Genomic DNA, 25298 nt, shown 5'->3' on the forward strand with positions numbered 1-25298 from the left:
TGTTTCTATCACAATCAGTACAAATTGGCAACAACTTCTTCCTCAATAATCATTAACACAAGAGCAGCTCAGGGCTGCATGTTCACTGCCCACTCTACTTTCTTTATACCCATGACTATGTAGCTAGAGACAACTCTAATGCCGTTTTTAAATTGGCTGATGACGCCACTATTGTTGGACGCATAATGGGTAAAGAGGAATCATAGCATATGAGGGAGATTGATAATCTAATTAAATGGTGCCAGAACAACAAGCATGCTCTCAAAATCAGCAAGACCAAAGAGCTGATTGTTGACTTCTAAAAGGGAATGTTGAGAATCCATGAACCTGTCTTCATCGACGGGACGGCATTTTGCTGTGATCGATTGCCTCCAGGAGCACTTAACACTATTTTTGCCTTTGGTGTTTATCATGAAGTTAGTACTATGCTTTAGCTTTGTTAATTTTGTACTTCATGTTACTTTCAACATGGTTAAAGCAGGAAAATAAGCCAATCAGCATATCAAGACTAGACTGTGCTTCCAAGAATCATCCAGCCTCCTTGCTTGGCATTTAATAAATTATCCTTCACAATTTCTGCCAACTCCAACAAGATTCAAACAATAAACATCTATTCCCTCTCTCCCCCTTCCCCTTTGAAGGGATTGCTTCCTTTGTGAACCACTGCTACTATCCTCACCAACCATTTGCTGGCCAATGGTCCCAATGGCCAATTCATATTTGTCAGAGAATTTGCAAAATCTTTTATTTCACACCTTTCTACCATTCAAATACCTACATAATCTTTCCAGGTGAGGCAGTAAATTAATTGCATTTCTTCCAATCTGGCTTGCTACATTCAATTAAAAAAAACACAAAGATGGAGTAACTCAGCAGGTCAGGCAGCATCTCTGGAGAACATGGATAGGTGATGTTTTGGGTGGGGATCCTTCTTCAGACTAATGGTGCTATTGGGAGGAGTGGGGAGGTGGAGGAGGTAGAAAGATGGTAAGAAGGAGGGGCAGGAGAAAGCCTGGCGAGTGATAGATGGATACAGATGAGGGCAGGTTTTGATTGACAGATGGCTGGACAAAGACCAAACATGAAAAGATAAAAGGTGAGAGATAGGGATAGAAGAAATGGGAAGGAAAGTTAATATAGTTAGCAACTGGGTGATCCAGTATGCCTTGGTGGACCGAGCACAAGTGTTCGGCGAAACAGTCACCGTGTCTACATTTGGTCTTGCTGATGTGAGGCCACAATGGGAGTTATGCAGTTGATGAAGTTAGAAGAGATGCATGTGAACCTCTATCTCACCAGGAAGGACTGCTCAGGTCCCTGGATGGATGTGAGAGAGGAAGTATGGGGACATGTATTACATCTCCTATGATTGCAGGAGTAAGTATCTGGGGGAGGTGGTGGGTTGGGTGGGAAAGAGATGAGTGAACCAAGGAATTGTGGAAGCAGCCTCAATACAGTCACCGATGAAATGGAGAAAGAATTGGGGGATGGTAGCAGTGTGCTTTTGAAACAGGGTCTGTTCGATGTAACCAACATTGCTGGGGCCCATGCGAGTGCTCATGGCTACACCTTTAAATTGAAGAAAGTGAAAGGAGTGTATACAATGTTCACAATGTGATCTTCACCACATTGGAAAAGTCAAATGCAGATTGACTGGTTACTTTTCAGAACATCTGCATACTGTATGCAGGAGTGATCCTGGACTTCAGCTTGCCTGCCATGTTCATTCCTCATCCTGCTCCCTCTGTAACCCAATGCAAATTTGAGGAACATCTTCTCACATTTTCTCTGAATATGATACAGACTTCTGGACTGAATGTAGATTTTTCCACCTTTAGGTAGCTTTCTTTTTTTTTGCTGCTAACTGTCGTTCTGTGATTGTGGCTTATTTTTCTTTGTCTGTTCGTAACCCAGGCATGGCATACACCTTGCTATCAGCAATTCATAACACAGACAAAGAAGCATAATGTGCTTCTGATTACCACATTAATACATTTCTCTTTTTCTGCTTCTCTTTCTACAGATGCTGCTTGAGCTGCTAAATATCTCTAGTATTTTTCTGTTTTTATTTCCAGTTTCAGAATCTGCAACATCCAAAACCTCTTTTTCACTTTCATCTAGTTAGTCTCTTCCTCAGCTCGTTCTCTGCAGTACTACAATATCTTCTCTTTCAAATTTCATTCTAGTTCCCATCTGTAGGTAAAATTACTACTTTACTACCTTTTAGACTAGGATTTCCAGGCTACATGATACAGTTTTCCCTCATGCCATGCCCAGTTATTTTGTGTTAATTGGCTCCTAATCTGTGTCCTTTGATTCTTGTATGCGACTTCTCTCGGCTGGGCAAGGCTAGGTGATTGAAGTCTGTGATCAGCCAATCAAGTGAAATGAGTTATAACAAAGCATTGCAGATTATATCAGCATTTTCGCTCATTCTGTGGCGGAACACCCTGTTATTATGAAATACTCCACTTAATATGCAGCTACAAAGCGTAAAAGTATACATGCCAACTACATCAGGGATTTTAATGAGTTATTGCTCTTAGGAGTACACTGTAACCTTTCACTCTTTAAATCTTAATTACAGGTCAGCCATTACTTAAAACTGAGGTTTTTCAAGTAACTAGCAAATGTATCTACACTTCATTGGTTAACAGTGCTTTTTTTAAACGAAGCAGAAGCTCTTTTTCGTGACTTATTTTAGGGGGCGGTGAGGTGTCCTGGGTTAGAGTGCAGTTTTGTTAACATTGTCACTATTAATCTATTGTTTCTCAGATAATAGCAGGAAATTTTATTTCAGTATATTTGGAGGTGTCTATATATTAGATTAGAGAGTCTTATTACGCTCAATAGGTATGGGTCTGCAGCTCACAAATGTCCCAGAAGGATTCTCATTTTTATGATTCCAGAGTAACCTATCCATGTCTTCCAGAGATCCTGCTTAACCCACTGCGTACTCCACCATTCTATGCCTTTTTTTTTGTCAACCAGCATCTGCAGTTCCTTGTGTTTTCATTACAGTTTATTGGCAATGTGACTTCAGACTTTAGACTTTATACTTTAGAGATATAGTGCAGAAACAGGCCCTTTGACCCACCGAGACCGCGCCGATCAGCTATCACTGCGTACACTAACACTATCCTACACACTAAGGACAATTTACAATTTTACCGAAGCCAATAAACCTACAAAGCTGTATGTCTTCGGAGTGTGGGAGGAAACCGGAACATCCGGAGAAAACCCACATGCTCACAAGGAAAATGTACAAATTCTATACAGACAGCACTGGTGGTCAGGATTGAACCCTGGTCTCTGGCGCTGTAAGAGGGAATCAAGGGATTCAATGCATAATGTAAAGTAACTAATGCAAACATTCTAAGCAAGCATATAGTTCAAGGTGAGATTAAGTACAATTGACATACATTGCTTCTGTAAAACTCCGAGTTGGTCAGTTCTTGGTTACGACTCACTTCTAGAGACTTGACGACAAATATCTATGTTGAAAATCCTACAGTACTGAGGTAACTTCTGCTTGAGACATTACATTTTGGAGCTATCTTCGCTCTAAGATGATTTTAAACAATTCCACGCCACCTTTCCTAAGAGAAGGTAAATTGCTGTCTTGTATTCAGTTTAATCAATATCACGAAGTCAGATTTTCTGAACCATGTCATATTGCTGTCTGTGGGAGCTAGCAATACACAAATCGGGGTGCAATGTTACAGTGATTATATTTCTAATGTAAAAGCAGGAAATGTTGGGTAAAAAAGCAGATCGCTACATCTATGGAAGGAGAAACAGTCAATATTTTGGGTCTGAAATGTTGACTGTTCCTTTCAAGTAGCTGCCTCAGCAAGCGGGTTTTTCCAACATTTTCTGTTCTTATTTCAGTTATCGTTAAAGCGCTTTGTTGGCTGTAAAATGCTGTAGACCATTCTCTTGAAAGGGACTATATAAATAATGTTCTTCTTTTAAGAATTAACAAAGGAAATACTCATTATGAACCTTAAATTGAGGTGATAAAGTTAATTGTAAATGTTAAAGTAACTCTTAATGCAAAATAATCTCTTCTATTATTTGCAGAAATGAAGAAGCGGAAGCTGTCAGTATCAAATTGAATGATTTAAGAGAGACGTAAGTGCATAATGTGTATTTAACAATTTAATCATCTAACCCTTTTAAGGAACAAAATATAGGAAAGAAGTTTCTTTCATCCCAAAGGACATAATTTGAACATATTGCTTCACTAAGAATATGTGGCTTGATATATAGTTATTTTGATATATAGTTTTTCCATTTTTTTAGGATGACATTTTAGATAGTGTAAAATTTTATGTCTTTGATTTTCTTTACTTTATGAGGTGTTCTGGACCTTTTATTCTCAGATAATATAAACTCCTCTATATAACCCTAATTCAAATTCTAGAAGGAGGTTGGAAACCTGATACTATGCAGATCAGAGGTACTGTAGCTACAGTATGTACCTTTATTCCAAACTGGATATATTTAGGCAATAACAGCATGGTAATGCATTCTTCTTAGCATCCTCATTTTCTTTTCTTTGAGTTACATTGTCAAAAGGATGCAGTTATGGTAAAATTATAAACTGGTACAGAACCATTTTATATGGTACATCTATGCTAAATAAGTTTCTGGGGATATTGTTCTAAGCAGTTGATTAACTGCAGATAGGTTTATTACTGTGTTCCAAGTTTGTTCGCTAATTATAATAAAATTAAAAATCATTTTAAGTGGAATTTTAATAACTGTAATAATTTTAGTAACTCTTTGTGTTAAATCAATGTTCAGATTCAGATTCAGATTCAACTTTAATTGTCATTGTCAGTGTACAGTACAGAGACAAAGACATCTCCCTGGAAGAGCGACATAGAATATGATTTCAATAAATAAATCTATTTACATGCATACAGTCATAGTGTTTGTTTTTCCTGTGGGAGGAGTGTCCGGGGGGGGGGGGGGGGGGTTGATTGGCAGTCACCGAGGTTCAAAAAAGAGTTGTTTCATGAAATATTTCCATGTATTCATGTTTTTCATACAACCTGATATATGTGCTTCATTATCTTTTTTGTGAGTGATACATATGTCTGAAAATTTAAAGGTTTAAAGTCAATTGTCACATAATTGTTGCATATTTTTCTTTTGCAACTAGAAACTTAAATCAGTTCCAATCCTTTGAAAAGCATTTGTGACTGAGTTCAGAAAAGCGTAAAGGAAACGACGAGACAGAAATATACAGAAATGAATATACTCGAGTCACTATTTATAAACGATATTCTTATCTCTTCAGGAAATTTATGTAATTTCCCATTGAAGACAATTTAATTGACATTTAAAAAAACCTTCTTTAAAGCGGTAATGATACATGGGCAGGTTTGGGAGGGGGAGGTGGTGGGTGGTCGGTGGTTGAGGGCAGTTGTGTTTGTGTGTGTGAATATGGGGGATGAGGAATAGTATTAAAAAGTATGGTTTCACTATGTCAGTTCTCAAAAGTAACGATTTGTTTGTGTGTTGGATGTCAGAGTACCACTGATTTATAATTATAGTGCTTTTCAAATACACAACATTTCTTGGGGATGATTTTACGGGCCTTATTTTTGTAGTACTAGTTTTAGTAGTGTGGTTTACAGTATAAAACAGACATGCTGGAATTAGCATGGCAACCCACTCCTTTTTCCACTCTCTGCTTTGCCTGAACCAAGATAAAACCTGAAACATCATAGTCAATTGAAGGAAATGCATATAGGGATGATATGGCATCACCATCACCAATAATCAATTTACTGCCTTTCGACAAATCATGGAACAAAAGCGATATCAGGTAGTAGGAAGGGGATAGGTCTGGAGAATTAATATGCATTTTTGGATTTTTTTTTTTAAAGCTAAGACTGTTTCTTACTATGGTAAGAAATGTTGTGGTGAGAAGAAAGCACTTGAAAAATCTAAAAACTGGGAACCTCTGGAACCGCGGTCCCATTGATGATATCTTTTTGACAAACTAATATATTTTCAAAAGAAGAAAGAATGTTAGTGAGATTAATCAGCATCCAAGGAGGGAGTTGCCTGTTTGATGTTATCTACGTCCAAGTGTTTACTGGATCCAAAAAGTAACTTTGACCTGAATATGTCTTTGAACACTTTAGTTAAAAAGGGGAACGTGTATTTCTGATGGAAGATAATAAAGCAGGACCTACAGCAAAAAAAAATATTTTCAGTAACAATAAAGCAGTCATTGTATTTAACTAATTCGCAATAGTCCATTCTGTACTGAGCCTCTGGGAGCTTTGAGGTCCGTAATTATTAGCAAAGTGGCACATACCGAAGATGGGGCCACCTCCTGCACCTACACACAATTGACTGACTTCATCCACTTCACCACCAACTTCCATCCGGCACTCCAATACACCTGGACCATTTCCGACACTTCCCTACCATTCCTTGACCTCACCATCTCCATCACAGGGGACAGACTTCTGACCGACATACACTACAAACCAACTGACTCACATGGCTATCTGGATTACACGTCTTCCCACCCTGCCCCCTGTAAAGACTCCATCCCCTACTCCCAATTCCCCCACCTACGCCGCATCTGCTCCCAGGATGAGACATTCCATACCAGTTCATCGGAAATGTCCTCGTTCTTCAGGGAACGGGGCATCCCCTCCGCCACCATAGATGAGGCTCGCACCAGGGTCTCATCCATACCCCGCAACACTGCTCTCTCTCCCCATCCCCGCACGCGCAACAAGGGCAGAGTCCCCCTGGTCCTCACCTTTCACCCCACCAGCCGGCAAATACAACACATAACCCTCCCCCATTTCTGCCACCTCCAACGTGACCCCACCACTCGCCACATCTTCCCATCTCCCCCTATGTCTGCCTTCCACAAAGACCGCTCCCTCCGCAACTTCCTTGTCAATTCTTCCCTTCCCTCCCGCACCACCCCCTCCCCGGGCACTTTCCGCTTTCCGTTGCAACCGCAAGAAATGCAACACCTGTCCCTTCACCTCCCCCCTCGACTCCATTCAAGGTCCCAAGCAGTCATTCCAGGTGCGACAAAGGTTCACCTGTATCTCCTCCAACCTCATCTACTGCATCCGCTGCTCTAGATGTCAGCTGATTTACATCGGGGAGACTAAGCGGAGGTTGGGTGATCGTTTTGCCGAAAACTTCCGCTCAGTCCGCAATAACCTACCTGAACTCCCGGTGGCTCAGCATTTCAACTCCCCCTCCCATTCTCAATCGGACCTCTCTGTCCTGGGTCTCCTCCATTGCCAGAGTGAGCAACACCGGAAATTGGAGGAACAGCACCTCATATTCCGCCTGGGCAGCTTGCGTCCTGATGGCATGAACGTTGATTTCTCCCAATTTTGCTAGCCCTTGCTGTCTCCTCCCCTTCCTTAACCCTCGAGCTGTCTCCTCCCATCCCCCCGCCCTCGGGCTCCTCCTCCTCCCTTTTTCCTTCCTTCTCCCCTCCCACCCCCCATCAGTCTGAAGAAGGGTTTTGGCCTGAAACGTCGCCTATTTCCTTCGCTCCATAGATGCTGCTGCACCCGCTGAGTTTCTCCAGCAATTTTGTGTACCCACATACCGAAGATGGTATGTCTTTCTACATGGGCAACCCCTCCTCACGGCCTCCCGATGCCCCACTCCACATCGCTACATTCCTGTAGAGGCTGAAATTAACCATCTTGGACTCATTTATTCTAGAACTCACCTATACTCCACATGAGATTTTTGCTAAGTCTCTTGTTCCTCTAAGTGGAATTCTTGTGTAGTAATAGCAATAGGAATTATTTGAGGACAATAGTGTACTACTGAGCATACTTTAACACAGTGGTTATTTCACTGTAGTCGCAATCGTCTCTGGCTGTATGATCCAGAGATACATTCAAGTTCTAACTGGGCAGCTGTGGAACCTTAATAAATCTAAAATTAAGAGCAAAAGGAACAGTGCTAGCCTAGAAATACTGGATTCTCATAAAAGGATACTTGATATTGTATTGTCCCTTAATGGTCAAGCCGATGTGTATCTAGACTGAATGGCACTTTTTTACAACGTATTGCAAACTAGCTCAGAGAAGTCTTTGACCTATTGCACTGTTCTAGTGAAGCCCAACTTAAGCTTGACAAACAGCATCTCATTTTTTATCCTTCCGTTGCAACAAACCATCAAACAGAACAATACAGGGGGCAGCAGTTCAAGAAGATACGCAACTTTTCTAAGATTGATTAAAAATGGCCAATCTATACATAATGCCATCCATTTGTGAACTCCCAAATCTCATGAATGGAAGTAAAGAATGCAAAATAGCAATCAATGTCATGGTGAAGTAATCACATCACTTCTTATGCTCCCAATTACAGATGGAGGACATTAGAAGTATTTCTCTATAGATATCAAGGGCATGTTGTACTGTTCGGATCAGTCGAGCATTACCATCGAAGAGATAAGACCTAATAAACAGAGAGTGGTGAATCTCTGGAACTCTCTGCCACAGAGGGTAGTTGAGGCCAGTTCATTGGCTATATTTAAGAGGCAGTTAGATGTGGCCCTTGTGGCTAAGGGGATCAGGGGGTATGGAGAGAAGGCAGGTACGGGATACTGAGTTGGATGATCAGCCATGATCATATTGAATGGGTGCAGGCTCGAAGGGCCGAATGGCCTACTCCTGCACCTAATTTCTATGTTTCTATGTTTCTAATGTCTTTAAAGCATCCAACATTGAAAACACAGGTAGCATTAAAGCAGATTGCAGATATATTGCATAGGTGTCTTTGGCCTATTGCACTGTTCCAGTGAAGCCCAACTTAAACTTGACAACAGCATTTCATCTTCCCTCTATGGATGTTGCAGACCACAGGACTCAACATTGAATTTAACTTTGTCAGCTTACCAGCCTTTTCAGTTTGGTTCAATATCCACTTAGAACATTAACTAAATTCATTGATCTCACAAATTCTCTTTAGTTTCAGATTTCCAGCAACTGCAGAAAGGTGAGTAACGTGCTTTCAAGAACCTTCAGTGAAAAAGAGAATCACGAGGAAATGGAGGTGAAGCAGGAGATAGATGACAAAAGAAAGATCAACATCAATAGCGTTCACAGTGGGTGCAAACTGATGGCAGGCAGCACAGAAGTGCGGCACTAACTTGGAAATGCTGTCAGGGCTCATCTAGCAGACATCAAGTTTTTGGGATGTAAAAAATACCATGGTTTCCAATTCACTCACACACCTTTTTTTAAGGGTTTTTCAATGGTTACTTGTAATTAGAGGAATCAATGTTTATCGCTGGGTTGCAACTGGTCTGAGTCTGTTCCAATAATGTTTTTTTTAAATTTCTTTCTCCTCTGTCTTTATGTACAACTCTTCCAGATAAATAAACTGTGATTAACAAGCCTTCGCCACTTTATGTTAGCCAACACACCACAATGTATCCGTCCCACTTGGTCTCGACCAGATAATTTCTATGACTTCTCCACCTCTGCCCCCTTCTTCACAACTTAAAACATATTTCTTTTAAAGGTTTTCCTAGGTCCAGTGAAAGGTCACTGACCTGAAAGTGTAACTCTGTCTCTCCCTCGAAGCTGTTGGCTGACCAGCTGGATATTTCCAGCATTTTCTGGTACTTTTTAGATTTCCACCATTTGCCTTTTTTTGTTTTTCTGTAGATGTCATTTTTTGTTGCATTTCGTAGTGCATTAACAATCAGATACATCTTGGTCATTTGCCTTTGGCTTTTGGCTAATAAAGAAATATGTCTGATCCTTTAAGATATAATTTCCATTGTATTGAAGGGGATTCACAAATGGTCTCAGGTAAAACATTGGAAGGTTCTGTAACATACAGTATTTAGCTTCTATTATTGTGGATTTAGCTTCAAACACTTCAAAGTTATTTTTACTTCAAAGTCTGCAGCGCCTCCAGATATTTCTGGTCTTTTAAAGTATTCTGACACTATTCATTTTTCATTATATGGGTTCTTCAGGCAAGGAACACACTCAGAAGAAATGAGCACACCCTATTACAGCTGCAGGGAGAGCAAACAGAAAGGGCATGCTTTGCGGAATTCTATCCTTCCCAACAGAGGATGGAAGGATGTGCTGCACATAAGTGGACCGTGCATATCCAGGGAGTTTCAATGCAACAATCCCCGCAATTAACTACCCCAATAGAGCATTAAGACAACTTTGCAAAAAAGTCTGTTAGCAAGTTGGAAACAATAGTATTTTTTATATCCTGAAAACCTGTGGTCTGTTAGTTGAGCTCTGACAGCATTTTCAGTTAGTGCCACATTTCTGCGCTGCTTGCCATCAATTCCTTCCGTTTACACCCACTGTGAATGATATTTGTGTTGATATTTCCTTTGTCATTTATCACCTGCTTCACCTCCATTTCCTCATGATTCCCTTTTGCTGAAGGTTCTTGGGCAAGCACACTGTTCATCTTTCTGCTAGGTTATGTAGTAAGCTACAACTGGCCTGTGAAGTAGGAGACTTCCAGTCTCCTGAATGCTGAAGTTTTCTCGGAGTGGTGCACTAAGCAAAATCTGATTTTCAAGAGCTGATTACACTCCTTATACCTCTTTTTTAGCTTTTCTTCCTACTCCATCACTCAGAAGAAGGGTCCTGTCCTGAATCGGCATCTATCCATTCCTACATAGATGCTGCCCAACCCACTGTTCCTCCAGCACTTTGTTTTTTGTTTAAGATTGCAGCATCTGCAGTTTCTTGTGTCTCCTTGTACTGTTGTCAAACCGAGTACAATCAATTTTATTGTCACATGCACAAGTATGGTGTGCTTCAAGTACAATAAAAATCTTGCCTGCACAGCATACAGGCACATAGACCCAGACAACACAAAAAGGCATAAATAATACGCCATTTTTTTGTACATTATGCAAGACTGTGCAAATAAAAAAGACTGTGCAATACCACATTGGAGAAACAAGAGACTGTAGCTGTGCAAAGAACAAAGTGGTGGAGCAACAAATTCCTTCTGCACTTTGCTTTGTGTGCAATAACAAAACATCAGTACAAATCACAATCAAAAAATAAAGTCTATGTAGTGCAAGAGGTAGTCCTTGGTGGCTCTTGCTGAGGTAGGGTTAGGGTTGAGCAGGTCAGATCTAGAACCTGACGGTTGTGGGAAAGTAGTTGTTCCTGAAACTGTTGATGTGAGACTTCAGGCATTTTGTACCTCCTTCCTGATGATAGCTGCAATAAAAGAGTGGATAGGGCAGCATAGTGGGGCAGCAGTAGTGTTGCTGCCTTACAGAGCAAAAGACCTGGGTTTGATTTTGATAACTGTCTGTAGAGAGTTTGTACGTTCTCCCTGTGACCCCATGGATTTTTTCCGGGTGCTCCAGTTTCATGCCACATTCCAAAGACGTGCACGTTTGTAAGTTAATTGGCTTCTGTAAATTGTCCTTAGCATATACGGCGGTACTGTGGCGCAACAGTAGAGTTGCTGCTTTACAGTGAATGCAGCACCGGAGACCTGAGTACGATCCCGACTACGGGTGCTGTCTGTACGGAGTTTGTACGTTCTCCCCGTGACCTGCATGGGTTTTCTCCGAAATCTTCGGTTTCCTCCCACACTCCAAAGATGTACAGGTATGTAGGTTGATTGGCGTGGTAAATGTAAAAAATTGTGTTAACGTGCAGAGACTGCTGGTTGGCATGGACCCCGGTGGGCTGAAGGGCCTGGTTCCGTGCTGTATCTCTAAACTAAACTAAACAAGTTTACGAGTGATCGCTGGTCAGCATTGGCTCAGTGAGCTAATGAGCCTGGTACCACACAGTTTCTCTAAAGTCTAAAGTGAAAAGGCATGACCTGGATGGAGGCAGTATTGATGATAGATATTGGTCTTCTTGGCCGAGTCTATCACACTCTGTAGCGTCTCGCATTCCTGAGTTGCATGATGCAGTTGGTCAAGATGCTTTCTACAGTGCATCTGTTGAAGTTTATTAGAATATTCAGGAATACAAGGAGACGCTGAGAAAAAAAAATAGACATATATAATAAAATGAAAAACTGTTGCAAACTCCAGGATTGATCATTAAGAGGCTCCTCGGATGGTTAGCCATGTGGGCACTAGGTTCTTTGAGTCATCTTATGGGTGAGAGACTGAGCACACAGTGAAACCGAAGTACTCACACAGTGTGACTTTTTTTTTAAATAAGTAGACTGGTTCAGAAAAAGTCAATAGACATATGCTGTAACTCAGAGGCAGTCAATCACAGACACTGTGCCTGGCAAGGTGGCAGCCATAAAAGCCACAGCCAAATTTTTACACACAGTACTAAATACATCATAAAAAACAGTTTGAACATGGAAAGCCTTTGCAATCTGCAGAAAACCTCTAGATCTTGCTGCAATAGATATGACAGCTTCATTTTCTAAGGAGTTGCCACAATGAGTTGAACATTGTGCAGGCATCAACAAAAATGGTCACATGATAAACAGAAAACCTTTGGTGAAGCAGCTGAAAGTGTTTGAGCTTAGGGCATTTCCCTAATGTTATAACCTGGGGTAGGATGATTGATAGCCAACAGCCACAATCTTCTTTCTTTATGTGAGGTATGACTCCAAGTATTGTAGTATTTTACTCTTGATGCCCATTGACATTAGTTTTACCAGTTCTTGCCTGCCAAATGTTACTTTGATGCCAAGGACCATCATTTTCATGATATCTATGAGAGGTGGTGAGGACTAGGAGTTGGTCAGTTCTGGCAAAACCCAAACTTGGGCAATATTGAGCATCAAGTACCTGCAATTTGAACTATCTATAAAATAGTCTATTCTATGCTTACTTGCCCATCTACTCATAGTGGATCCAAAACATGTAACCTCTACCAACAGAACACCATCACCTCCAGGTTCTCTCTCACCATCATGACTTGGAAAATATATTCATGAAAGCAGCTCAGTATCACCATCTCGAGGGAAATTAGGGTTAGGCACCTAATTCTTGAACTACTGGAATCATCTAAACCAAAACAGCCTCTGTCTCTGGCCTTATCCCTAATATTCATACAGCTTCTGTCTTCGTTGCTGTCTCTATATTAATCAGACACACAATGAGTTATATTACTCCAGCAGTCTACACCTCTGTGGTTCATGGTTATTTATAATATAAATAATATATCTAATGATTTGTTCATAGGTACTTTATTTATTACCCAAGGACAATACAGTAGAACACATCAAACGATGTTGAATAGGTGACACAAGGATAATGCAATTAATCATTCTTGTTGTGTTTCTAGGATACACAAAACCACAATAGTTATCACATCAAATCAATGCAGTCATTACAATGAATACATTAAAATAATTGTGCCTATAATAAATCACCACCCTTCAAAATGGAATTGAATATCACTGTGTTTACGGTTCATCCCAGCATACAAATAGGAATAAGTACTTATTTTTTGGCAGGAAAATAGAGTACAGGCTTTGGTGGAACTCAGTTGGTAGAACCTTTGCTAACAATAGGGTGGTAGTTGCACTTATCACTTCAAGAATATAAGTGGAGCTTGAATATCAAAATCTAAACTGACAGTGCAGGATCTGGGAATGCTGTTATAGGTACATGCCTAGAAACTGGGGGTTGGGCTACATTTATTCTGGCATGCTAAAACATTGGTCAAGTCAGCCAAGTCAGGTCCCTGCAGAATGTCATGAAAATGGCCAAAATCCAGCTTGAAACAGTAGTAAAGCCATATACGTACTGAAACAAAAGTAATATAATGGGACCCATGTAATTCCCAACTGAATTTCATGCAGTTCAGCTCAGCTCCAAACACTTAACTGTGCAATGATCATAAAGGTGTTAGCTCTTAAAGGCCCAGTTTCCATGGCAGCCTGAGGCAACAGAGCAACTACAGGGAAGAGGAATTCAGCTCTCATATTCATCCAAAGGGACATGCAGGACTTGGTCAACGTGAAGCTCGCCAGGGTTCTTAGGAGAGCCTGGCAGGAAATGTTTACAAGCATTTGTTTCAGGAGAGAATTCCTATACCATATGGCAATTCTATGTTCATATGAAATAAGTTTGAGTAGTCTACAACGACTATATACATGCCAAACGGGAAATGAAAGATTTTTATGTTTTACCTGGTCTTCCTGCTTGGTGTCATTGTATTATGTTGTTGATAATGCTTGGATTGTGCAGACTTGCATTGAGGACTATGATTTTGATGTTTTTTTATGAGAAGCATCTCTCTCTCAAGGAACCCCATATGCCAACAATGCTTCCTTGGGAGATGCTGAGCAGTGACATCAACGGGTGATCACTGTCTTTCTTTTCTCTTCTTGTTTCAGTTATATTGCAAGCTCCAGTGCCTTAAGTCCCAATCGTCTTGCTGTATTTTATCAGGCAGCGGCTGCTTAATCTGCTTAATGGCAAAAAAAAAATTCAGCTTGACTGATGTTATTTTCCACCATGTTGTGCTAACTGCTTTTGCATCTGCATTAGTATTTTGTGATTGGCGATACCAAATAGGTGGATAATTCCTATCTCCCAGACTCTATCCTTCTCTGTTAATAATGTCTGACAATGTAGACTCTCTCAGATTGAAGGTGACATGGAGCTTCTCAGGAACATAGCATTCATCATGATCCATAACAAATTGAACATTAAGGAACTGGATAATTTGTCTGTTGATGAAAAAGTTTCATAGTCATAAAGTCAAACGGCACAGAAGCGGGCTGTTTGGCCAACCACGCCCCTGCCAACCACTCTGTGCATTTATATCAATCCCATTTGCCTACATTAGATCCATATCCTTCTGTGCCTTAACTCTTCAAATGCCTTTCTAAATGTCTCTTAAATGTATTGATTGTATCTCATTCCAATACCTATTCTAGCAGAATAATTCAGAAATCAACCATTCTCTGTATAAAATAATTACACCCCAGATCCCCTTTAAAACTCCTTCCTCTCTCCTGTTGCTTTTCAATCCACCATGAGGGGAAAAAATGACCATATACCCTATCTTTGCCTCTCGTAATCTTATATTTCAGATGAATGGAGCCCATGGGTTCATTTATCGCCAATGGCTTCCTGTACTTGAGAGAAGCCAACATACCCCAGTGCATGAAATGCCACCTATCGTACTGAAACAAGATTAATGAAATCAATTCAGGCCAAAATAGACAAATTTCCAGCATTATTGGTAATAGCTGGGTCCAATTCACCGATATTGGTTGGCTATTTGAACCTTGCAAACTTTTCCATCCTTCATGATGTGCAGACATTACCTTTTCATTAATTGTCAAGCACAGTGCTTGACGTGTATAAGACACCCACAGTATTATATCACTGTTAGTTATTCTGGTGGAAGGGAGATTAAAATCAAAAAGTAGGAGAAGTGAACTGAGTAGTTTGGAAGAGCCAATGTGAGAGCTGATGAAGTGTCCTTCCTTTAAATGTATGGGAGGGAAAAATGCAAATTGCCAAGAGGCTCATTATCCAAAATGCAAAGCGTATTGTTTCAAATCAGTTGCTCCAATATTACTTTAAGGAAGTGAAGAGTATGCATAAACTGGGTGAACAAAATACAAATAAAATGTCCATTGTGCAAGCCGGCTTGGTCACATTGATATCTCCATTCAAGAAGGTGATTTTGCTTTCTTACTTCCTGGCAGGTGTGTCCAGAAATATCACACTTCCGATTGCATGAGTTCCATTTTCATGAGTGATTAAAAGTCTGTTCAGTAAGGTATTTTATGTTCTTCCACAATAATATGTGCACAAATACATTTCAGTTTGTTGCAGAAAGAACAAGAAGAAATTCACTTGCACCATTCCGTGGCTGAATTGAAGGAAAACAACAGATTACTGGAAGATCACAGATTTTCCCTCAATAAAACTGTGCATGACAAAAATGAGGAGAACAAAAGGTAAACAGGAGAGATGACACAAGGAACTGCAGATGCATGAATCTTGCACAGAACACAAAATGCTGGACTAACTCAGCGGTCAGGCAGCATAATCATTGAGTTACTCCGGTACTTTGTGTTCTACAAATAGAAGAGGTCTTTGTATTGTAATACTTTGTCCATTGGCATACTCCTGGTGACAGTAAAGTTTATTCTATTATGGCCAACTAATTGCAATTGATTGATTTTTAATTTTGTTTTCTGTTGCAATGACCATATCTAGGAAATAATTGCTCTATGACAGAGTTTCTTTCTTTGCGATAACTCGGAGTTTATTACATTAATAATTTCAGAAGCAAATTACTTTGCAAACTATGAAATAAATATGATAACATCTTTTAATTATCATTCAATGCTGATTGATTAACTGTGGTGCAATTAAAATATTTTAACATTAATTAAAGATGTGCTAGTTAATTTGGCATTTCCAGATGTACAAACCTAAGATATTATTTTATGCTTGTTGTACCAGCAGTCCACAATTTATGTTCAGAATCCAAATATATATTTAATAATTATGATCAGCTACCATGTTTGTTTAGCTGGTTAGTTAGCAGTCTTTTTGCAAGATGATTGAAACAAAAATGAAATTACAATGACAATAGCATCTTTTCTTTTTATATTATTTATAGAATCATAGAGTGGTACAGTGTGGAAACAGGTCCTTCGGCCTAACTTACCCACACCGGCCAACCTATCCCAGCTACACTAGTCCCACCTGCCTGCGTTTTGGTCCATATCTCTCACAAATTTATAAAAAAATTTGTATAACCAATCACTCATTAAACCATTTTTCCATTTATGTTTTTCTTTATGTATGCACATTATTTTTGAGGCTACTGAAAAATATAGCGAGTAACTAACCAGTGATTGTACCCAAATGTTTGATTAAAAGTTTACCAAATATTGAAACAACCATATTTATAATCGATGCTTTATTTGTGATGGTATGCATCAATATACCATATGGGTACCTCTAAAAGGTTGAAAAATAGATTTTCAACTTTTTCGAATTTTTAATATTTTTGGTTTTTAATTTATTAAATTCAAAATTGAATGGTCACAAACTCAAAACAGAAGCTGGCAGTATATTGATGTAAAATAATTGTTGATAAAGTTTAATTGTTAATAGCTTAATTTTTAGAGAGGGAGAGAGGGGGGGAGAGAGAGAAAGAGAGAGATGGGGGGGGCAGGCAGTTGGGCCAGGTGCAAAGGCATTGTGAGGTCAGCATTTGGGCACACACACTAACCACCCCCCCCCCCCCCCCCCCCACACACACACACACACACACACACACACACACACACACACACACACACACACACACACACACACACACACACACACACACACACACACACACACACACACACACACACACACACACACACACACACACACACACACACACACACACACACACACACACACACACACACACACACACACACACACACACACACACACACACACACACACACAGTGAGTCCGATCTAAGCTGTCAATGAAGACAGTGTATTATATATTTTTTAATTGTGTGGTGGGGGGGGGGGGGGGGGGGGGGGGGGAGAGGCTGGAGGGGAGGGGCGGCATGTGGCATCACACACACTGACTACCCCCCTTGGCGCGTCTTGAGAGGGGGGGTAGAGAATGAGGCTGTCTGTAATCTGCACACTGAGGAACTTTATGCTCTCCACTCTCTCCACTGCAGTGCCACTCAAAGATCCTATAGCAAAGCTTTGCTATAGGATCTTTGGTGCCACTGATGTTGAGAGGTGTATGCTTTGGCTGCACCCTCCTGAAGTCGACAACCATCTCCTTCGTTTTGTCGACATTTAATTCTAGAATATTTTAGCTGCACCAAACCACTAGTTGTTTTACTTCCTCCCTGTACATTGATTCGTCATCTCCGCTGATAAGTCCCACCACTGTTGTGTCATCCGCGAATTTTATGATCTTATTGTCCCTGAATCTGGCAGCACAGTCATGTGTGAGCAATGTGAACAATAGCGGGCTGAGCACACAGCCTTGAGGGGAGCCGGTGCTCAGCGTGATCGAGCCTGAAGTGTTCTCACGGACTGACTGCGGTCTCTCTGTCAGAAAGTCCAAGATCCAGTGACACAGGGTGGTGTTGAGGTAGGGTTAGTTTCTCCACAAGTCTCTGTGGGATGATGGTGTTAAACGCTGAGCTGACGTCAATGTACAGGATTCTGGCGTATGTGTTATTGTTTTCCAGATACGTGAGTACTGTGTGCAGCGTGGTAGAGATGGCATCCTCTGTAGAACGGTTGGGGCGATAGGCAAACTGGAGGGGGTCTAACGATGAGGGGAGGCTGGCAGTAATGTGGGGTTTCACCAGGCGTTCAAAACACTTCATTATTATTGGGGTCAGGGCGACAGGGCGGTAGTCATTTAGGCAGGCAACCACTGGTTTCTTCGCTATGGGGATTATCGTGGAAGTTTTGAGGCATGTGGGGACAATGGCTTGACTAAGGGAGATAGATGTTAAAGATGTCTGTTAGCACATCTGCTAACTCCTCAGCACATTCCTTGAGCACACATCCTGGGATGTTGTCGGGTCCGACTGCTTTCCACGGGTTGACCTTAGACAGGATTCTCCGTGTGTCCATTAAGTCTATGGTCAGGACTGGCTGGTCGGTTTGTAAGCAGGGGCTGGCTCTCCCCTTGGGTGTGGTGTTTGCTGCATCAAAATGTGCAAAGAAGTTGTTCAGTTCATCTGGGAGAGAAGTGTCCGTGTCGGTTACCTGCTGCCTTGCCTTGTACCCCGTCAGTGTTTGGATTCCCTTCCACATCCTCCTGGTGTCTCCTGTGTCGCAGAGGTGTCCCTGGATTTTTCCCGCGAAGGCACGTTTCGCTGCCCTGATTCCTTTTTCCAGTGCAGTCCTGGTAGATCGAAGAGCGGCTGTGTTACCGGCTCTGTAGGCTGCATCACGAGCCCTCAGCACCGAGCGCACCTCTGCTGTCATCCATGGCTTTTCGTTTACACGTGCAGTGAAGGTTTTCATGATAGTGACATCCTCGGTGCATTTGGCAATGTAGCTGGTTACAGTCTCTGCGTACTCCTCGATGTTGATGAGGTCATCATAGGATGCTGCTGTCCTGAACACATCCCAGTCAGTGTGCAGGAAGCAATCCTGCAGTGCTGAGGCTGCTCCCTCTGGCCAGACCCTGGTGTGTTTTCTCTCCGCTCACTTGTTTTTGCAGAGGTCTGTAGGCTGGTGTTAAAAACACTGAAATGTGGTCCGAGTGGCCCAGGTGAGGGCGTGGGGCTGCCTTGTAAGCCTCTGGGGTGTTGGCGTAAACCAAGTCCAAGATGTTCTCTCCCGTGGTCTAAAAATCCACATATTGCTTGAATTTTGGGAGCACAGTCTTAAGGCTGGTGTGATTAAAATCCGCGGCCACCACAATGAAGCTATCAGCATATTTGGTCTGGAACTCACTGATGGCGTCATGCAGAGCTCCCAGTGCTTCGTGATGAAGGGATTCCCAGTGCTCAGTGATGAAGGGCTTCAAAGTAACATTAGCAAATTTGCAGATGACACAAAGCTGGGAGGCAGTATGAACTGTGAGGAGGATGCGATGAGAATGCAGGGTGACTTGGACAGGTTGGGGGAGTGGGCAGAAGCATGGCAGATGAAGTTTAATGCGGATAAATGTGAGGTTATCCACTTTGGTAGCAAAAACAGGAAGGCAGATTACTATCTAAATGGCGTCAAGTTGGGAAAAGGGGAAGTACAACGGGATCTGGGGTTCCTTGTACATCTGTCTATGGAAGTCAGCATGCAGGTACAGCAGGCAGTGAAGAAAGCGAATGGCATGTTGGCCTTTATAACAAGAGGAATCGAATATAGGAGCAAAGAGGTCCTTCTGCAGTTGTACAGAGCCCTAGTGAGAACACACCTGGAGTATTGTGTGCAGTTTTGGTCCCCTAATTTGAGGAAGGACATTCTTGCTATTGAGGTAGTGCAACGTAGGTTTACAAGGTTAATTCTCGGGATGGCGGGACTGTCATATGCTGAGAGAATGGAACAGCTGGGCTTGTCCACTCTGCAGTTTAGAAGGATGAGAGCAGATCTCATTGAAACATATAAGATTGTTAAGGGCTTGGACACACTAGAGGCAGAAAACATGTTCCTGATGTTGGGGGAATCCAGAACCAGGGGCTACAGTTTAAGAATAAGGACTAAGCCATTTAGAACGGAGACGAGGAAACACTTTTTCTCACAGAGAGTGGTGAGTCTGTGGAATTCTCTGCCTCAGAGGGCGGTAGAGGCAGGTTCTCTGGATGCTTTCAAGAGAGAGCTAGATGGGGCTCTTAAAAATAGCGGAGTCAGGGGATATGGGGAGAAGGCAGGAACGGGGTACTGATTGGGGATGATCAGCCATTATCACATTGAATGGCGGTGCTGGCTCGAAGGGCCAAATGGCCTACTGCTGCACCTATTGTCTATTGTCCATTGTCTATTGGAATAACGACAGCTGGCTAAACTGACTTTCAAACTTGCCAAATGGGGAATGTTTCTGATTTTCAAAAACATACAAATACTATTTGAAATTAAGTAAACAATTAACTTTTAAAGTTAAAAAATAAATTAAATAACTTGAAAACATTTAAAAAAAAATGTGAATGTACTTATACCAGTCCCTTGTATTATTTGCTGTTCCTTGAGATGAATTGACTCACTATGCCTCTGACAGGTTTAACCCAGGATCTAAGCAGATTTGGCAAGTGCTGGGGAATTGTAACAAGTTCTGTTTCTGCTGCTGAACTCCACAAGGGTTCCAGAAACGGGCATATGGGGAAATTGCTAATAAATTGCAGCCTGCAAGTTTGTAATCCATGCAAGAGCACCAAATTTTGAGTCGACTATGTCAAGAAATCCTGAAAGTTAAACATGGAAATGCTACAATTTGTCAGCATGTCCGACTCATTCATTTTGATGTTAGCTCAGATTTTAATTTTAGACGTAATGGTGGTGTTATTGAAGGAGAAACCAGAAGCAGTAAACAAGAGAAGCAAATGTGAAAGAGCCAATGATAGATTTGCCACAGAAGGACATAACAGAAGTTAACAAATGCAAGACTGAGTAGAATAATAAGGAATAATTAAATAAATTGAAATTTGGTGAACATAATTTGATCCTAGTACTGGTGATTTCAGGAATATTTTTACAACACACACCTTTCTCCACAATCAGCATTCTTTGAAAACCATGACATTTCATCGAGTCACAATGAACATTGGAGATTATAGACATGTACATGATGCAAAACATATAGTAAAATAAAAGAGAAGCGTGATTTTCTGGTTAATTGTCCATTCGATTTCTAATATTTACCAGGCTTCTTCACAAATATCATAACCTAAAGGAGGAGGCTGCAAAGCAAGCCAGATCCTGTGAGGTGAACATCACAGACCTAAAGACAAAGCTGCAGGATGCAAGAGAACAAGTGGCCACACTCAGCCAGTATAAGAAGATTTATGAAGAGCTTCAAGAGGGTAAAACCTGCATCCTCTATATTGCAACACCATTTTCTTTTATGAAAGGGAAATTCTTAATCTCCCTTTTATAATGGACGAGAAATTTGAGGCAATAAATAAAACTTAAATGGAATGATTGATATAAAATGATGAAATCTATGGCCAGGGTGGAGGGTCGGATTACTATTTTTGCTGTGTTAGCTTTGCTGGCTTCCAGGTGTTCACCTTTGATCTGGCTTCAGGCAACATTTTCTGAACAGGTTTTTTGACATAAACTATGGCAGATCTGAAACATTCAGACACTCCAAAGTGTGACTGAAAATATCAGTTATATTTAACTTTCACAAAATGATTAGTTTGTTGGAAAAATGTAAATAATTTATTTAATTTGCTGAAGCTTTCAGGATCACACCAATGTTTTGGAACAGAAATCAAAAGTCAAAGCATTTAAAGCCCCGAAGGTCTCAGTAACATGCATTCAATAATGTTACTTCAAAATGACTTTCCTGTTTGAACAATTATATAATTTGTTCTCTCTATCTTTAGCACCCTCTGATATTTAAAATGTTATAAGATTTTAAAATTTCAGACAATTTGAATAAGCATAACATCACATGACATTTCCAACAAATACATATTTTTAATGGAAATACAGAGAAAAGTTAATGTTAGAAAAAAATGCTGTAATGATTAGTCATAGTCATAGAGTGATACATTGTGGAAACAGGCCCTTCAGCCCAACTTGCCCACACCGGCCAACAATGTCCCAGCTACACACAAAATGCTGGAGTAACTCAGCAGGTCAGGCAGCATCTCTGGAGAGAAGGAATGGGTGACGTTTTGGGTCGAGACCCTTCTTCAGAATGTCCCAGCTACACTAGTCCCACTTGCCTGCGCTTGGTCCATATCCCTCCAAACCTGTCCTATCCATATACCTATCTTTGTCTTAAATTCTTTAGCATTTCTAAAGCAATTGATGAGCAACTGAAAGGATATAAATGTTGATCCAGTTGTGGAATGGGAGCATTTGACTGAGGTGGTCCTGCACATGTTAGAAACCTTTGCAATAAAACATTGCATTTTTACATTTTTAATAGGGGTGGGATCTACTGGGGTGATATGACACTGATAAAGGCAATGTAATGTTAAATACTTGTTGGACCAAATGAATTTAAAGACTTAAGGGGCTGTCCCACTGTACGAGCTAATTCAAGAGTTCTTCCGAGTTTCCCCTGATTCGAACTCGGAGAATTATGGTAACAGCCGTTCGTAGGTACTCAGGTCTCTTGTGGACATTTTTCAACATGTTGAAAAATCTTCACGAGTCTTCACGAGCTTACCGCATTTCCTGAGTACCTGCCGTTAGCATTACGAGCCGCTAAGAGATGTCCTGAGCTCCGACGTACCCGCTGCGTACATTCTACGTGCTTACCACGAGTTTGATTTTTTTTTTTAAACTTGGGAGAGCTCCTGAATGACCTCGTACAGTGGGACAAGCATAATGCCAGAACATAACCAAGCAAAAAAATAAAATTGAAGGAAAGGCTACCAAGGATTTCTAACTCACTGTTAATTTCCCCACTCCTTTTCACTGTTGTGTTTAAGTATGTCTCAAATTTTAAAATAATACTCAGAAAATGCTGCATTGATACAAAGTAAGTTTTTATGAGTGAAATGCAAATATCACTCTGAATGGTAAAATGGGATCAAAAATATATTCTGTGGAAGGACTGGTGCTCACAATTGGGTGACTTTCTGTTTTATGATAAAGGTTTAGCCTCATATGGGAAGCTCAGAGGAAATTGGATCATCACAGTGTAGGTGGTTGTGCTGCAGGTATCCAGGCAGGTAAAGGTCTAGCTTCCATTTTATTAATTAGTTTGAATGACAACATTTTGATAAGGAATAGAGGGGAGCTTTCATTGCCTTCAACCATTTATAGAAATCGTTGAATAGGTTTGAGAGGGTTGGAGTAAGCCATGACAGAGTATACAGCACAAAGTTTATTGGCCATTGTGTAGGAAGGTAGCATGCATTGGGAGTATTATTGGTGATGGAGAGGTTGGATATGAAGATGGGAGACCAAGGTGTGCTGTTGGAAGATCAGGAGTTTTGTTTGGATTGGTTTGACTGCCTGTGCTTTATGCTCTGTCATGGCTTGCATCAATCGTCTCAAACATAAGGAGGGATTTCCATTAATGGTTGAAGGCAATGAAAAGTCCGCTCCAAAAACTAAAGGTATAGAGTCAATCAGCACCAGCTGTCCTTGATCGATAATGCCATTCATGATATTGGAGCCTAAAGGTAGGCATATAAATAAATATATAGCACCTTGTGCACTCTGAACATTAAAACAAAAGTAATGAAATGAAAGCATAAATGGTTATATGCTTTCGGCTTAGCAAAATTGGCAAGTATTAAGCATTCCTCGTGATCACTGTGCATGTTTTCAAGTATTATCACATTCAGACTCTATTATTAGGTTATCATTACATTGCTCATTATTGTGCATCAATGGGCTGCTTTTCCTGTATAAAACTACTGACTGCATTTCAAAGGTACTTCCCTGAGTGGAATATAACTAGCATATTCAAAAAAGAGTTGAAAGTACTATTTTATGCAGGTTCTTTCTCCTTTCTTCATACAAGAGTAGAAGTATGCATGGTACCATGAAGCATAGGAGGTGGTAGGACATTAAATGCTGCAAGAAGATTGCCTTAACTGATCATCTTCAGGGCCGGATTTACGTATAAGTAGGTATGTTATAAAACCTACCTGAATCGTCATTGGGAATCTGCCCACAGCCATGTCCGCGATTTTGGCGCTGTTTGGAGGGGGCGGGTTTAAAACGCGATTTTTACTAGGCTGTTCTAATCGCAGATGTTCAGCCTAGTAAATCATTAACGAAAAATCGCTGCAAGACCCGGTCGCAAAAGGTATTATTAGTTTTATAGGCCTCGATAATATAGTTATAATAGTTTTAAAATTACTGTCTCACTCCGCAACCTCTCGCAGCCCCAGGGTTTTATAAAGCAAACAATTAAAGGTATGTACCTTATTTTTACATTAAATGGGGCATATATATAACCCTGTATATCAAGTTATCTATAGCGAGTAGTTCATTTTGGGCTTTTTATATCCCGCAGTATTTTTCTCGGCATTTGAGGGCACTAATCCAGCGCGATGCAAACGTTCTAAACCAGCGCGTTCACATGAACCCAGTAGAAAGCCGATTTAAATGGGCATTTATTTACAGCAATTGAACATTAAATTCCTTCCATTTGGCCTATAAATTAATGTAAATTAGATATAAAAATCATGTTATATTGTGAATTATTTGTGAATAATCTTTGGACACTTAGGCTATTTAAAAATGTTAATCTTTCCTTAAGAAATGGGCTTTTGACTATCCAAGATCACAGCTTTTTTGTAATGTCCATTGAAAATCAATAGGGAACAAGATGCTAATTTCCGAGTATGAAAATGGCCATAACTTTTTTAATACTTGAGATATGAAAGTGAATTTGGTGTCAAATTAAACTTATTGTTATGCTTTATCTGATGGGATAAATTGCAGACTTGATTTTTAAAATCTCAAAATGTTGTAACATTGCTAGTATAAGCTTCACAAGCTTAAGCCTAGGGCCTCGAGATCTAGGGGGGCCTCGGCAGGGCCGGATTTACCTACAGGCCTCATAGGTTGAAGCCTAGGGCCACAAAATCTAGGGGGCCTCCGGCCAAGGTGTTTTTTTCCCAGAGTAAAAAAAATCCAGAGAAAAAAAAATTGGAGCGCAATCAGCGTTTCTCCACTTTGACGGAAATTAC

The 25298-nt window shown here is 40.7% G+C and overlaps 1 protein-coding gene across 4 annotated transcripts in view; it reads left to right on the plus strand.

Moving 5' to 3' along the window:
* The window catches only part of LOC129704064 (uncharacterized), a 231227-nt gene that overhangs the window by 20201 nt on the left and 185728 nt on the right, over nucleotides 1–25298 (plus strand). For all 4 annotated transcript variants that reach the window (XM_055646934.1, XM_055646936.1, XM_055646935.1 and 1 more), the window contains exons 4-6: nucleotides 4084–4134; nucleotides 15796–15930; nucleotides 21334–21491. In XM_055646934.1, the coding sequence (XP_055502909.1) occupies nucleotides 4084–4134; nucleotides 15796–15930; nucleotides 21334–21491 (344 nt within the window). The remainder of the gene's footprint in view (nucleotides 1–4083; nucleotides 4135–15795; nucleotides 15931–21333; nucleotides 21492–25298) is intronic.

Source organism: Leucoraja erinacea, chromosome 15, assembly GCF_028641065.1.
Source record: "Leucoraja erinacea ecotype New England chromosome 15, Leri_hhj_1, whole genome shotgun sequence".
NCBI classification, from domain to species: Eukaryota; Metazoa; Chordata; class Chondrichthyes; order Rajiformes; family Rajidae; genus Leucoraja; species Leucoraja erinaceus.